The sequence below is a fragment of the Tenrec ecaudatus genome, chromosome 1 (assembly GCF_050624435.1).
Source record: "Tenrec ecaudatus isolate mTenEca1 chromosome 1, mTenEca1.hap1, whole genome shotgun sequence".
Taxonomy (NCBI): Eukaryota; Metazoa; Chordata; class Mammalia; order Afrosoricida; family Tenrecidae; genus Tenrec; species Tenrec ecaudatus.
This window is the reverse complement of record NC_134530.1, coordinates 76224849-76239923: the sequence shown is the minus strand read 5'-3', so window position 1 is coordinate 76239923 and position 15075 is coordinate 76224849. Positions and strand designations below refer to the sequence as shown.

General features: G+C 42.5%; 2 protein-coding genes across 3 annotated transcripts in view; one reads left to right on the top strand and one right to left on the bottom strand.

Annotated features, from left to right (window-relative positions):
* Positions 1 to 326: 326 nt before the first annotated feature.
* Positions 327 to 6556, bottom strand: CDKN2C (cyclin dependent kinase inhibitor 2C). 2 transcript variants are annotated; one of them, XM_075555847.1, is made up of 3 exons: positions 5408 to 6556; positions 4783 to 4922; positions 328 to 1454 (listed from the first exon to the last, which is right to left on the bottom strand). In XM_075555847.1, the coding sequence occupies exons 2-3, from the start codon at positions 4909 to 4911 to the stop codon at positions 1077 to 1079; spliced, it is 507 nt and encodes a 168-aa protein (XP_075411962.1). In that variant the 5' UTR covers positions 4912 to 4922; positions 5408 to 6556; the 3' UTR covers positions 328 to 1076. The 2 variants fall into 2 exon arrangements, with proteins under 2 accessions (XP_075411967.1, XP_075411962.1); XM_075555852.1 differs by lacking the exon at positions 5408 to 6556 and having other exon boundaries at positions 327 to 1454; positions 4783 to 5353.
* A 7469-nt stretch (positions 6557 to 14025) lies between these two features.
* Positions 14026 to 15075, top strand: part of FAF1 (Fas associated factor 1) — a 504460-nt gene continuing 503410 nt past the window's right edge. Inside the window, exon 1 of the mRNA XM_075555846.1 lies at positions 14026 to 14507. Within this exon, the coding sequence (XP_075411961.1) occupies positions 14463 to 14507 (45 nt within the window). The 5' untranslated portion in view covers positions 14026 to 14462. The remainder of the gene's footprint in view (positions 14508 to 15075) is intronic.

Here is a 15075-nt window from a genome sequence, read left to right as displayed (position 1 = left end):
ATGAATTGTGATTTATACATTTTTCCAGCTAAGCTTTTTGTCCCCTAAAATGGTAGCTGTAGTATATCTTAATAAGCGTACATTTAGTGATTTTACATTTTTAACATTCAGGGAGAAAAAGTGTTACATTTAATATCCTTCTAGTACAATTTTGGAAAACATCATTTAACCAATTGTTTTATTTTGTGATGCTTGAAAAAATAACTCGTGGGAAACACTTTTAAGGTAGCATTTTTTAAAAGTAGTTTTTAGAACATTTATTTTTAGATGTCTACTTATGAAACTTGTTCAACTAAGAAAAAATTAACATTAAGATAAATTCACACTAAAATACTCTTACATTTGATGTTCAAACATATGCTGATTATTGTTTAAGCAGAAATATTGTGCAAAATACTCTGTGTTGGGGGGTGTAGGAAGCAAAAGAAGACCTAGTCATTAGAATGTCTGATTTTTCAATTGATCTGGTTTTTCAAGTGTCAAGGCTTAAAATACCATGAACTTTTTAGTATAGTTTTCATTGTCAAGTGGCAAATTGTAAAACCATCCTCAATGAACTTTGAGTACATTTCAACTCATTAGTGACCCTACAGGACAAAGTAAACTGCCCAGAGGATTCCCCAGGCTAGTCTTTAAGGAAGACAAGAGCCACATCTTTCTCCCAGAGAGGGTTACAGAGGAGTGGAAATCACAGAAACACATTGTTCTGTTTGAAAAGTGTTTTAATTAGGCAAAAGAAGCACAGGATAAACCATGTTTTAAAACAAAGTATCCAAGTTGGGTATTACATGTGATAAAGGACAAAGCTAGGAAAAAGTCAAGGGAAGATAAAATTGTCATAAGAAAGCCAAAGCTGTTTTCAATTACATGTTAGAACTAAGGCTTTTGCAGGTGTAAAAAATGTTGCTTAAATATATTCATAGACTTGTAGTAAGATTTTCGCTTATGCAGTTTCAAAAGACTTAACTAGATGCTTAAAATAGGACAAAGCTGGATTTTAACAAATATTAAAGATGGTGAGGACAGCCAACCAATTAACTGAAAAAGTGGACCCATTGGGGGAGAGCTTTCCTCATTCACTGCAGATTTGGAGCTCCCCCTGCCCCACATCCCTCCATGAGGCTAACGACCTCATTCCTCCTGTAGAGCCGGGCCAAATCGCAAGCGGTGTCCCCCTCATGGTTCCGATGCCCCACATTGCTGGCCGTGTGCTTCACCAGGAACTCCACCACTTGGAGGTGGCCTTCTTTGGCAGCCAAGTGTAAGGCCAGGTTCCCCTCATTATCCTCGATGTTAACATCAGCTTGAAACTCCAGCAAAGTCTGTAATGTGTCCAGGAAACCTGCTCTGGCTGCATCATGAATGACAGCGAAACCAGTTTGGTCTCTCAAATCGGGATTAGCACCTCTAAGCAGTAGTCTCCTGGCAATCTCAGGATTTCCAAGTTTCATAACCTGGAAAAGAAGTTAAAATAGTAGAATCCTTCAACTACAAGAAGTAAAAATCATATATATCGGTTATATGGATCAACTCTTTATTTTTGGTGAAAGGAGGTTTGGTTAAGACTCAAAGGATGGGATTAGAAGGGTCCAGTTGCAGAAAAGAATGTACCCGTAGCAAAAAGTGGAAGACTGTATCTAAAAATTGAGCTTCTATTGGTGGAATATCTTAAATGGCACAAAAGAGGGGTAAAATGATCAATAAAGTAGAACTACTTTAAGTTGCATAAAAACATGGACAACTCAGTTATTGTATCTTAGGAAGAGTTTTGTAATTTCATGAATTTATGAAAATAAATGGAATTTGGATTTAAATAAGTAGTGTCTCTTTCTATTTGCCTTTTCATGTTCACAAGATGTATTCAGGGTAATAATTTGGGCAAACCAAATGTGGGTAAAGTTAATTTTTCTAATAGCTCCTGAAAAGAAATAAGGCTGTTGAGGTTCTCTTTAAATTTCCATGAAGAATTTCAACATAATCTCCATCATCTGTTGTTAAAATGGGCTGCTAAAAATTCAGACCTGATACCTTCTCAAATGATTATTTTTTTTACAGGTTTCTTCTAAATACAGCCCCAAATTCCCAAGTGTTTATTAAAAAAAACTATTTTTTTCTTTGCAAATTATTTCCTTTTGGCATTCAGTGCTTAAAACCCTCCATTTTAAATGACAAAGTGTTGATGATTATCAAGTAGATAAAAAAAGCAACAGTGTTATTTGCTTATGATACCAATAAAACTACTTGCATGAAATGATTTTCATGAGATAGATGACTGTATGACCATTGTTCCTGAAAAGAATAAAACAGTCATCCTATCACATTACTGATTATTTCTCAAAATTCTAACCAGTGTCCTGATTTTCAAGTGAGCAAAAGAAGAGAAAGTAAGATATTCAATGTGTATTTTGAGGCACAGCTTTGTTTGTGGTTTGAGACCATGTAACAATCAACTGGTTATCCCACCTTATTTCCTTTTGCAGTTTTATCAGACATTTAAGAATAGCTATTTGCAAATTACCAACATTTTGAAAGTGATCTTAATAGAATCAGAATGTGATCTTAAGATTTGCTACTAACATAAGTAATTCACATTACAAAAAATCTGTTGCTGAGTATATTTTACTCTAGTAAGAGGTCTGTTAGACTCTCCTACAATTATTAAGTGTCTTTTAGAATAACATAAGGTACATATTTAGTCATGAAAAATGCCTCAGTACTATGCTAGACATTTTCAGGATTTTAACTGGTTTCAGTTATATTTAAGTATATTTGTGGTAATCTAAATTTGTAATGCATATGTTATGTAGTAGACACCCAAATGTTTATGAAACTAAGTTATAATCCTGGAAAATACACATAGAGTTGACCACTTAAAAAGGTTTAAAAATAACCAGAAATCAAATCATATAATAAATATATTAGATAAATAGAATTTTGTAAATATAAGATATAGGTGGCCAGGATATTGTTTCCCCTTCAATAAAGCACTGTTGACTTTTAGCCTTTCTTTTGGGTCAGTGATGAAAAGAACACATTTATTTTTCAAGGACTTCAATGCAAAACACCTTTTAGTTTTTAAAGACTGACACGATCTAATTTTGGTTGCCATTATCTTTAAAAGTTTAGTTTCATTTAAGTACCTAGAGTGGGAAAAGTAAGACAGGTACCTTAAATTTTTAGAAAACCAATATACGATTGAGGCCTGAAAAACTAACACTAGGAAGGGGGAAAACTTTTGTAGTTGATTTCAAAAAACATAATTGTAGAAGAACACTGGACACATTTAATAGAAAACAATACTAATGTTAGAAACCATTGAAAGAAAGTCCTTTTTGAGTTATGACAGAACTGTAAAATCAGATTGTGTACAGAAAAGAACCCTTCAGACTCTTGCTTGTGTATCTGTGGGTTTCATTATATATACTAGAATTAAGCCACAATAAATGGTTGCTAATATCACAAGTACTTTAAATATATGTGAGTTTACAATTATGTTAAAAATTATTTGCAATATTAAGTTCCCAGACTTACTGATCGTTGAAAGCACTGTAAGATCGTATTCGAAGCATGGGTAAATGACTCATTCTTTTGAAATTTATATAATCTTTTGAGGTTTTCAATAAATAACTTTTCAATATATTAAATATGTAGTATCATCACCAAACCCGTTCAAAACTCGTAGGTGGAAAGGGAAAAAAACCTTTTGTCTAATTAATATAACTGTAATAACAAGATAAATAATTTAGTATCTACATAAAAATTCTCAATACTGAATTTTTGAAAGGTCAGCATATTCAGATTTAAAATGTAAAATCTATATAGCGTTTGCCTACTGATAGTACAGCTCCTTAAATTTCTTATCCTTGTAATTAAGGCAAAGCATTCTAAGATCCCTCTCCCTAGTGAGTATTGAAAAGCATTGCCTTTCTGAATCAGAATGGTTGTTAAGAAAATCGTCCGAACTCTGATAGAACAAGTATTTGAGACTGTTTTGCTTTATTTTTGTTTCGGAGCCTTTCAACTGAGTTACATGATAACACTCAGAAGAAGAAAAAAAATTATCAAGTACAATAATGGTAGTTGGACATGTTTCAATTGTTGCCTGTAATTTTAATTACTAAAAATTAGAGCACACCACTGGCATGACGGCTTGAGACAATACTAATGCTGAGTTTTCATTACAGAATTCAACCTTTTATTCTTTCTAACTCCTGAATGAGTGGATGGTATTACATTAACTTTGAAATGTACATCCCGTCCTTGTGCCCAGGCTACCCATTCCAAACAAGGCAAGGTCGGTTGTCAAACTTAAAGCATTTGGAGGAAAAACACACTCGACTGTAGCCAATAAAATTAACATTAAAGTCAATTATTGGGGCCAAGTACGTGAAACCACTAATTACAGTGTATTTACTTTAAATAATCATCACAATACTGTGTTAACAGAGCTGTTCTGGGGGAAAACAACAACAACAACAACAAAAGCTCGGCGCTGCTATGACTACTTACAATCCCTACCTTCACAAAAACATTCCAAAAATTACGACCAAACCTGGAACCCACTTGATATCGAGGATGCTATTGTAATTGACGACTTTGATAAAAAATAAGTACGTCATTTCGAGGAGTTGGAGCCACTAAAGATATAAAATATGGCAACCAACTAGGTTTAACAACAGTGAGATTTTGTACCCCCTACAAACTCAAAAGCTGTCATTCTAGAAACCCCGGTCACGTAGGCAACAATGTTGACCTGATTTCCCCACCTCTCTGGATACCAACCTGCAGCGCCGTCCTTCCAAATCCATTTTGTGCATTGACGTTTACATTATTTTGCAACAAACTAGTAAGTTGCTCTAGGTCCCCCCTGGCAGCTGCGGACGCCAACTCGTTCCCCCAAGGCTCGGCCATTCTTTAGGGTCCTGACGATCGGGAAAAGATGAATTAGTTGCTTTCCTCTCTCCCCTTCCTCTTGCTCCTAACCAGGCTGCATGATGGCATCGGAGGCTGACAGAAGGACTGGGATGGTTAATCTTCTGGAGTAGAGCTCGGTAGTAAATACTAGTAAGATCTGCTTGCCAAAAGCCCGCCCCTCGATTCACACGTGATTATTCAGCAAAACGGAGCCGTTGGAGAGGGGCTCCCCTCCTCGCGTTTGGGCTTAACCCCTGTGAAGGATTCTGGTGGCTCCAGACAAACACACGTACATTCCTTGGAAATTACTCGGGACCTAAGATGTGGGCAGAGCTGTCACGTACCTTGGCGACTGCTCTCGGTGAGGACTGTGTGCTGAGACTTAAGGGACTAGCTAGACCGGGCAGAAAAGACTGCGGAAGAAAAGACAGCCGGGGTGGGGGCGGCGGGGCGGGGGGCGCGGGGGAGTGGAGAAAAGGCAGTAGGAACCCACCCTTGGTCACCGTGGTGACTGGAGCGGCGGACGCCAGACCTTCGGGGGCAGGTCCTCGCCGGGGCTCGGTCTCCATCCGTCGCGGAAGGGCTAGTCCCGGAGTCCTCCTGCAGGGAGAGCGCCGCGGTGGCGGGATGCTGACGTGCTCGCGGGGGTTAAAGACGATCGCCCACTGCAAGCGGGGCTCACGGTGGCGTGGCCCTCAAGTCACGGGCCGGAACCACTCCCCAGTGGTCTGGACTTCGCGGGAGGAGCCTTCAGGCCGAGGCAGCGGCGGGCTAATGCCTTGCAGAAAGGCTCCCGAGCCCGCCCGCCGGGCTGCCGCAGCGCCGCCGAGCCGCCCAGGCCGTGGGAGCCGGGCTCCGCGCGCTTCTCCACGGGCAGCCGGGCGCGCGTCGGGCCCCCGGCAAGTCAGTCATGCCGGCTCCACCTGGCCCGCGGACTCCTGGCGGCCCGAGAGAGGAGAGCGGGGCGGGCGAAGAGGCGTCTATGAGGCCCGGGCCAGCGGGGCAGCGCGCGCCAGCATCGCGGCCGCACCGGGCAGGCCACCGGCAACTTCCCGCTCACGGCCGGGCCAGTCCAGGCTCCCTCCTGCAGGCACTCCTGGAGCTGCGGCCGCAGCCCTGCGGCTTCCCGTCCCGGACTCCGAGTAGTGGGGGTCCTCTCAGCTTCGGGGCGCAGCCAGCCTCGGAGCCCACTCGGCGTCAGTGCCACCTCGCACACCTCTCGTGGTCCCCGGGCCCGGGCCCCCAGCCTGTGCCGCCCACAGAGCGGCAGCCAGCAGCCAGCGGCGCCCCGGAGCCAAGCCGGCCAGCGCGGCTTCCTCTCGACAGCAAGCGCTCCCAGTGACAGTTAATTCCTTTTGTAGCTAGTTCCCCCAAAATTGCCCGTCTCGGCTCCTTTCGCCCCTATAAGGCACTTGCGCGTTTTCTCTCTTTCAGCTCTTTCTCCTTCTTCATTTCCCTGGCTTCTTTTTGCCGCTCAAACAATTGCTGCTTCTGTTGCCGCTGCCGAGACGGTGCCGGTTTCTTCTCCCTTTTTTTTCCGACCTCATCAGCTTTTTTTGAAAAGAAAAAAATTGAGCGCTTTTTGAGTTGAAAAACCCGCCCCCATTTTAACGGCAGAGTTTTAAGGAGGCTCGGAGAAGTTGCAGCGCCACGGGAGCGGGAAGGCTGGGCACCGCCCACGCTCCTCCCCCCGCCCGGCGGCGCTCGCGCTCGCGGGCTCCGTGGCTCCGCCCCCCGGGCCGCGCTCCCGTCCTCCCGCCTCCTAGCTCCCCGCCCTCCGCCCCCCGCCTTGGGTCGTTCGCGGAGCCTCCCTCCCGCGGGCTCGGCGGCCGGGCCCCCGCTGGAGCGTCGGACGGCCCTGCGGAGCCCGGCGCGGCCTCCTCCGGCGGGCGGGCTGGAGCCGCGGACGCGGAGCCCGACTGCTCGCAGCCCCCGGGGGTGGGGGCGGGGGCGGGGAGGAAGAAGGCGGCGGAGCGCCGCCGGGCCGGGCGGTTCGGCGCGGGGGGCTGCTGGAAGGTGGGGAGGGAGCTGGCTCAAAGCGAGTCTTTCGCTGGCCCTAGCGGAGCAGGCCAGCCCGCCTTAACGTCCCCGCACCAGGCTCGGGAATCTCGGGCGGCCTGGCCCGTGGCTGCCGCCTGCCTCCTCGGGGCGCAGTCCTGTAAACTCGGCCTCCTTTGCTCAGACCTGGGCCTTGGCCTCGCACCTGCCAGGTCAACTCTGGTGGGTCGCCGCAGGCTGTCGTGTGCACACCCCGAATGACAGCAAGAACACTGCTCAGAAAAAGCTTATGAAAATTTAAACCACAGGGCCCAAGTCATAACGTTCTCTAAAGTCAGAATGTTCCTGAAACTAGAAAGAATGTGAAATATTATCATTCTTGGAGGGAAAGGTTGAAAAACAATCAACTTTTTTTTTTCTTCCAAAACGCGTTGGAGGCGTGTTATGAGGCTGCTTATTTGTTGCCGGAGTGCTCTCTTGGACTGCTTCCCTGGGTGCTTTTGCGCGGATGAGGCCTGTGGGGAGGTGTTTAATTGCAACCGAATCGCTTGACCTGTAATTGTTTATTTCAATAATCTCGGATAACCCATTCCCTCTGCACTTAGAACTTTCTCTTTTAGTATTGTGAGATTGCTCTTTCTGTATTAAGTGCCCTTAAAAAAAGAATCCAACACAGTTTGTATGATGTACCGGCAATCAAAATGAAACCAAGCAAAAACTCTCAAAGGGTCCAATTACTGCTGGCCCCTAGCAAGCACATCCTCAAGCCACATCTGTGCTCCACTCCTTGCAGTATACTGAAGTATTAACAAAAATAGACCAAAATCTAGACAATCATCGAGCAAGAGATAGGTGGATAAATGGAGAAACAGTTGAAGCTGGGAAAAGCGGATTTCTTTTCTTAGGTAATTCGACTTGAATTAAGCCAGAATTACAACACAAGAAATTAATCAGGAATTATAGCAAGCAGGGATTACAACTCTTTTGTTACATGTTTGGACACTTCAAATATAACATTGAGGAATCCATTTAGATGAATAATAATAACTTATACTTGATTATCCTGGGAATTTAGCTATGTAATCTTTCAGTACAGCCAGAGGGTGTGATAATAGCACTGTTGACTGGTAAGAAATACTTGGCATCTGTCCAATTCATGAGAGTTGCTTTCTAGCATTTATTACGGGTTCTCACTTTAAAAAGAGCCTAATGAGGGAGAACCTAAACTGCACTCATACACGAAGTATGGTATATGTGGGTTAATAATTTTCATGAAATAAGCCACTTTTTCTGAATTACTATGTCAATCAGAATTATGGTCATTTAAGATTCACAGGGATGAATTAGGAGTTTTGGAGGACCTAACCACTGGAAAGATTTTGATATCCTACCACCTCTACCTTGTATGTAAATGAAAACAAAAAGTGTAAAAAAGTTCCACAAAGTTCTGATGCTTCCCAAGATAACCACTTCAAAGCTTTTGCTGAACTAGGAAATTCTTTTAGGGAATTTTTTTTCCCTTTTTCATTCTGGCTGTGCTGGAGTCCCAAAGCACATGCTTAGTTTGTCCATTGTCAGAGGTTACAGTCTGAGAGCCCAAGTAAGCATTACAAAGAACTGCCAATGGAAATCTAATATTTATGAAGCTCTGGTTCCCTGAAGTGGATTCAAAGGTGACCATCTCTGTCCTCACTGGACATACACTGATGTGATATAAAAGAAAGGCCCATGGGTTAAGTACCCTGTTATATAGAAAGTGGTGGCTTCGCTTTTAATTTAATAACCATATGTCCTTCAAACCCCTATATAGGTTTTATTTGACTATTATATAATATATTCTCATATATTTGACTATTAGCTTTGTCTTAGATACTTTGGACATGTTAGGAGAGACCAGTCAGTCCCAGGAGGACATCATGTTTGGTACAGTGGAGGGCCAGCAAACGAGGAAGGCCCTCAAAGAGGTAGATGGACACAGTGGCTGCAACACTGGGCTCAGGCAGAGAAACAATTGTGAGGATGGCGCAGGACGTGGCAGTGTTTGTTCTGTTGTGCATGAGGTCCCTATGGGGCAGAATTGACTCGCTGACACCTAAGAACAGCATATTAGATGTTAAATACTGGCTCTTGGCTATTAAATACTAAGAGTCACAGAAACCCCTTTTCTTCAGCAGTTTATAATAATTTCAAAAAGGATTATAAGAATATAATTCTTGTCAAATATTTTAACATTTTCCTTAATGGCTCAAGTACTGGCTGAATGATTCATATTTACAAATGTGATTACAGTATTTATGATTTTTTACTTGGTCTCAAAGTCTTCCTCTGTGTTGTATTTATAGACAGATAAACTTACACACTTAGATGCCTTTTTAATCATAGTTTTGCCTTTGGTAATTTATTTCTGAGATTTAGCACATGGTGATTTATTTCCCCCTGAAATTCAGCAGGGTTCTTTAGTTGGGTACGTACTGCTTATGATCATATTTTTGGAAACTAAGGAAAAAGTGTTAGTAAGCAACTCAAAAGCTTAAACATAATAGCATTGATTGCAATTGTGTATTGTTTCAAGATGATAAAATATTAAACATATTATTTAATCTTCACAATAAACCTGTGAGGTAAATATAATTAATCCTAGTTTTTCACGTGGGAGAGTAGAGGCTGATTGGGATTGGGACTTAAAATCAGTAAGTAGAAGCTAAAGGATTTGCACATACGCCTTGGGGCTTCAAATTTTATGCTTTTAACATTTTTTTAATTACAGGATCAGGCACTAGATACCTAAAAAACATTAAATCATTACATATAATACATTTTTGTTTTCTTAAGTTTTGTTCAACTCATGCTTTCTTGTTTAGCTCATGTATTATATTACAAACCAGTAATTATTATTTATTTATTTATTCTCAATATTTTTTTTACTAACAGAAAATTTTATTGGGAACTCTTACAACCCTTGTAACAGTCCATGCATCAATTGCATCAGGCGAATTCGTACTTACGTTGCCTTCATTCTTTTCTAGACATTTACTTTTTAAAAAAAACATTTTATTAGGGGCTCATACAACTCTTATCACAATCCATACATGCATCTATTGTGTAAAGCACATCTATGCATTCATTGCCCTCATCATTTTCAAAGCATTTGCTCTCCACTTAAGCCCTTTGCATCAGGTCCTCTCTTTTTTCCCCCCTCCCTCCCCGCTCCCCTCTCCCTCATGAGCCCTTAATAATTTATAAATTATTATTTTGTCATATCTTTCCCTGTCCTACGTCTCCCTTCACCCCCTTTTCAATTGTCCATCCCCCAGGGAGGAGGTCACATGTGGATCCTTGTAATTGCAAACCAGTAATTATTGTTAGACATCTTGATTATCTTGAGTGAGGGATAAAAGTTAGTATTACCAGCAAACAAGCCATCCTGATATCACATGTCCTCTGATATGGCATGATGAGAATGACACATCACCTCTGTGATAATCTTCCCCAAATTCTATAACCTTAATATAATCATGGGAAAATAGTAGACAAGCCCAAATTGAAGGACATTCTACAAAGTTTCTGACCAATATTCTCCAAAAATGTCAAATTCATGTAAGATAAAGAAAGACTGAAAAACTGTCATAGATTATAAAAGGTTAAGAAGACCTGACAGACCTAATATATCCTGGTTTGGATCCTAGAACAGAAAAAGAACATTAAAAAAATTTAAAAAAAAGAAAAAGAATATTAGTGGGAAAATTAAAATAAAGGCTGTAGAGATTAGTTAGTAGTATTGTACCAATACTTTTGTTTAGATAAATGTAACATGATTATGTAAGATGTTAATGTTAAAGGACACTAGACGAAGGGCATATAGGAGCATTTAGAACGAGTTTTAACTATTTTCTAAATGGAAATTTAGTACAACTCCAAATAACCTTGATTATCTTTATTTGAAAGAAAAAAGAAATGTAACTTATTTTTAAAAGGGTAATACGAAGGACTGGAAATGGAAGATTTTACAGAGATCTGTATTTTAATTTGGTTGAGCATGATTTACTGCAGTGGACCAACTGTAAGAATGGACTAGTTCAATTTATGTTTCTTTGCTTATGTTCTGTACAGAGATTACCTATACATTTCTTTCCTGTAGGTGTGTGATATTTGAAATTGTCTTCTGGTGAAGTGAAAATTGAGAATTTTTTCCCCTTCTACTTCAGTATTTCCTTTTCTGTCTTTCTTATATCTGTAGTCGAAAATTACTTTGGATGTTGGGTATCCAAGCATGAATTACTGATCATGGGGAAGAAACAATTATCTTCAGGAATTGAATAAATTTAGCAGCATGTGTGTTTTTGCATAGGGTGGGTAAGTGCCTTGAATCCAAGGTGTGTTACTTTGTAGCATGACATTGAGTACATTTTCACCTCTCAGAGCAGTTTCTTATTCTATTAAGCAGTATTTGTGAGAATTAAGAGAGATAAGGTGTGTACCTTCTTGCTAGCAATTGCTCAATAAAAATTCCAAAAATTGGTTATTTATTATGTATAATACTTTACTATTATGAACCATATTGAATATTAAAATCATGTTGAGATGGTGTATAACCTGAAGGAATTTAGGTCTTTGGGGGAACACAAAATATATTTGAGGGAGCTTCAAAGAGTTACTGGAAAAATTACATTATATTTTACTTGCTTTTTTCACAAGTTTTTGGAAACCCCTCATATAATTTGAGAAAAAAACTTATAGAATTTACCAGTGTACTAAACTGTATTGTAAAGACTTTAGAAATATTAAATGATTAAAAAGAAGGTGAATCCATATTGGTTTAAAAACTTGAGGCTCAAGTTTTATGAAAGAGTGGGCCTAAAAAAAGGATTTAGGAATTGGTATTCAAAGTAATATGCGTGTTAAAGTTGACCATTGAATAAGGAAGACAGAAGGATCGATGCATTGAATTATGGTGCTGGCAAAGAATATTGAAAGTGCCACGGGCTACCAAAAGAACAAACATCTGTCTTGGAAGAAGTACAACCAGAGATCTCCTTAGAGGCAAAGATGGAGAGTCTCACATACTTTGGACATGTTGTCAGGAGAGATCAGTCTCTGGAACAGGACATCATTTTTGGTAATCTGCAGGACAGTGAAAAAGAGAAAGACCTTTGATGAAATGAATTGATACACTGACTGCATCAATGGGCTCAAGCATAAAAACAATGATGAGGACCCAGTGATTTGTTCTGTTGTACATAGGGTTGCTATAAGTCAAGCAGATTACATGGCACCTAACAACAACAACAGCATACAAAGTAATAGCAAATATGTTTGGAGTACTTTTTGGTTTATGAAACATTTTCACAAGCACATCACTCAAAATTCATAATAATTATTATGAGATGTGTATTATTAACCTCATTAGTGAAATAAAGAAATCTAGACTCAAAGCTTTTTTAAAAAGCATGAATTTGAGCTCAAATTCAGGAATTCAATGAAATTATACTGGTTTTGTAAAAGTTTTTCCCATGCATTTTTATAATTCTTTTCTCATTTATCACCTAAAGCAGTCCTACCTGAAGCTGAAACCAGAGACTAAATGACTCACCCAAGATAACACAGCTTTTTAGTGGGAATTCTTCCCACCTCTACATCACTGTTTTGTCTTATTCCCAGGTGGAAAATGTGAGGGAGAAGGAAGGAAAGCAACATTTGATTTTAGTGGACTTTGAGATATGCTCATGTCACCACAGAGATAACCTTAAATTTTCACATCTGCATTAATCCTGGCCATTAACTTCCAAAACTCACTGCTACTGAGTCATTCTTGGACTCAGCAATCCTGTAGGGCAGAGTAGAACTGCCCTTGTCGGTTTCCTAGGATATAACTCTTCATGGGAGAAGCCCCATCTTTCTCCCACAGAGCTGGTGGTTTCAAACTGCTAACCTTGTAGTTAGCAGCCCAATGGGTAACCACTATGCCACCAGGGTTTTATTACTTACCTAATTCTGGCCTGAGTGTAGGCTTTCACAAAGGATTTATTTGTAGGCCAGACTATTTACACTTAAATAAAACACAAGAAACAGATCTTAAGATCTTTAGAAAAACCATAGTGCTCTATCTAGGAAAACATTTCCAGGAAGAACATTGTACTTGATGATCTGATTTTGTGTGAATGGTCCCAGTTTAAGAAGACTAGGCCTTGAGAGTATATATTTTCAGGTAGTATCGATTTTAACGTGACACCACAACATTGACAATCTTACTTAGTTTTCTGGCTTCCCAAAGAAAGTAAATACTCTATTTAGTCCAGAAACTGATACTTCCCCAACCCGAGGTTGAATTACAAACTGTCAAACTTCATTGTATATAGCCTACTTCTCTGTTTAGAGGGTACCCTGTCTGAATTTCTAACCAAAGGTTGAAACTAAGCTTTCAGTAGCTCGTACTCTAACATGGTTTTTCACCTATGAAAGTCCTTTAAGGAACTAGGTGGATGATATTCAAAAGCAGACGCAAATTTTCCCTATCGGGGAGATGTCTCTGTTCTGAAAAAAAGAGAGCTACAGCACTAGATTCCCTTCCACTCCCTATAACAACCAATTAAAGAAATGTTCATCCTCTTCTTGCTTGTCGAGATTTTCTGCTTTCTCACCTTCCCCGGCTCCTGCACATCTTCTGAAGGATTCTTGTTACTTTTGTGCTAGTGTGGGGGTACAGCTAGAGGGGGCTTGGCATCCTGTGTGTCAGAGAGCTTTAACGGTAGGTGGAGCGTAAGACACTACATAAGCAGTTGTCTTTTGATGAAATCTTAACGTACATTTTGTGAAATGTTGGTTGGTTTGTAAGGCTTGCAGCAACTCGAGGCACGGAAGCAGCCTCCAGCTCCACCCAGGGGGAGGCCTTTGCTTAAATCCAAACCGGAATAACCTGTTGCGGGCCTTCAAGCTCCCGCACGTGCAGGGTGGCGGCCCCTCCGCCTGCACGCGGATCCTCGCCCGGTAGTTGCGCGCTCGGCGCTTGACAGGAGCCCGGTCACGTGGCAGCCGCAAAGCGGCGCTTTGCGACCTCGATGACAGGCAAAATGTGCGACAGCCGCGGCGCTGGCCAACCAGGGGCGGAGGCGGCGGCCAGGGAGGAAGCGGAGGAGGCGGAGGCGGCCGCGGCGTTCGCCAGCCAGCTCGTTCCCTCGGTTTCCCCGCCCCCGCCGGTCTCGCCGCCGCTGAAGGGAGCCGGGTGTCCACTGTCGCAACCTGCCCTCACCGTGGCTGGCGACAGAAAGACCTGACCCGCATCCAGACCGGCCTCCCGGTTGGGGCGGCCGCGGCGCGAGCTCCGAGGGGCGCTAGCAGGCGGCCGGGGCGCCTGAAGGTTACCGGGTGCATGAACGTCTAGCGTCGCCCGCCGCGCCGCGCCGCCCCGCCCGCCGGCCCGCCGTCCGGCCCGCCCGCTCGCCCGCCAGCCCCTTGGCGCCCGGCGGCGGCGGCGGCGGCGACGGCCGCAGGAGGCGCAGTCTCCCTCCCAGGTGCGCGCTTCGCTCCCGGAGCCGCGGGACTCAGCGGCCGCCATGACGTCCAACATGGACCGGGAGATGATCCTGGCGGATTTTCAGGTGAAGTATCTAGTTCTGTTCCCCTCCCGCCTTCAACCTCGTGGACCCATGGTTCCGAGGGGTGACTCCTTCGCAGCGCTTGAGCGCTTTAGTGCTTTTAGGCTTTTCTGTGGTCGTGGCTTGGGGGTGGGGCGGTGGCGGTGGCGGTGGCGGTGGCGGTGGTGTGTGTTTGTGTGTGTATGCATTTATGTGTGCTTTCTGTGAGGGACTTCTGTGCTATATTGGGTGTGTGTAGAATGTGTTATTTACCGGTTCAATGCGATTTGCTGGGTGAATGAGGTGTGATGATACTTGGTGTGGACCAGGCAATGCTTCCTGAATTATATGAGGAATGTGCAGAATTTGGGGATATTAAATGTGGAAGTGTTAACTATGGGTGTTTGGGTAGGGAGTTTTGGGGTTCGTTTTCTTAGGGAGTGTGGTTGTGGAGCGGGTGGTGGTGTGGGTGTGGTGCATTGTATTAAGGGAAGAGTGCAAAAGGAGTGTGTGTTGAAAGGAGGTGGTTGGTAAGCACTGTATTGATTCCCTTACAGAGGGGGCACTGTGGTCATTTTCAAGGAGGAATCAA

Bases quoted from the DNA above. Each gene is read 5' to 3' on its own strand.
- CDKN2C (XM_075555847.1), bottom strand. From the start codon at position 4,911: ATGGCCGAGCCTTGGGGGAACGAGTTGGCGTCCGCAGCTGCCAGGGGG. The intron at 1,455-4,782 runs GTTGGTATCCAG...CTTCTTTTCCAG, and splicing joins TTGGAAGGACGGCGCTGCAG to GTTATGAAACTTGGAAATCC.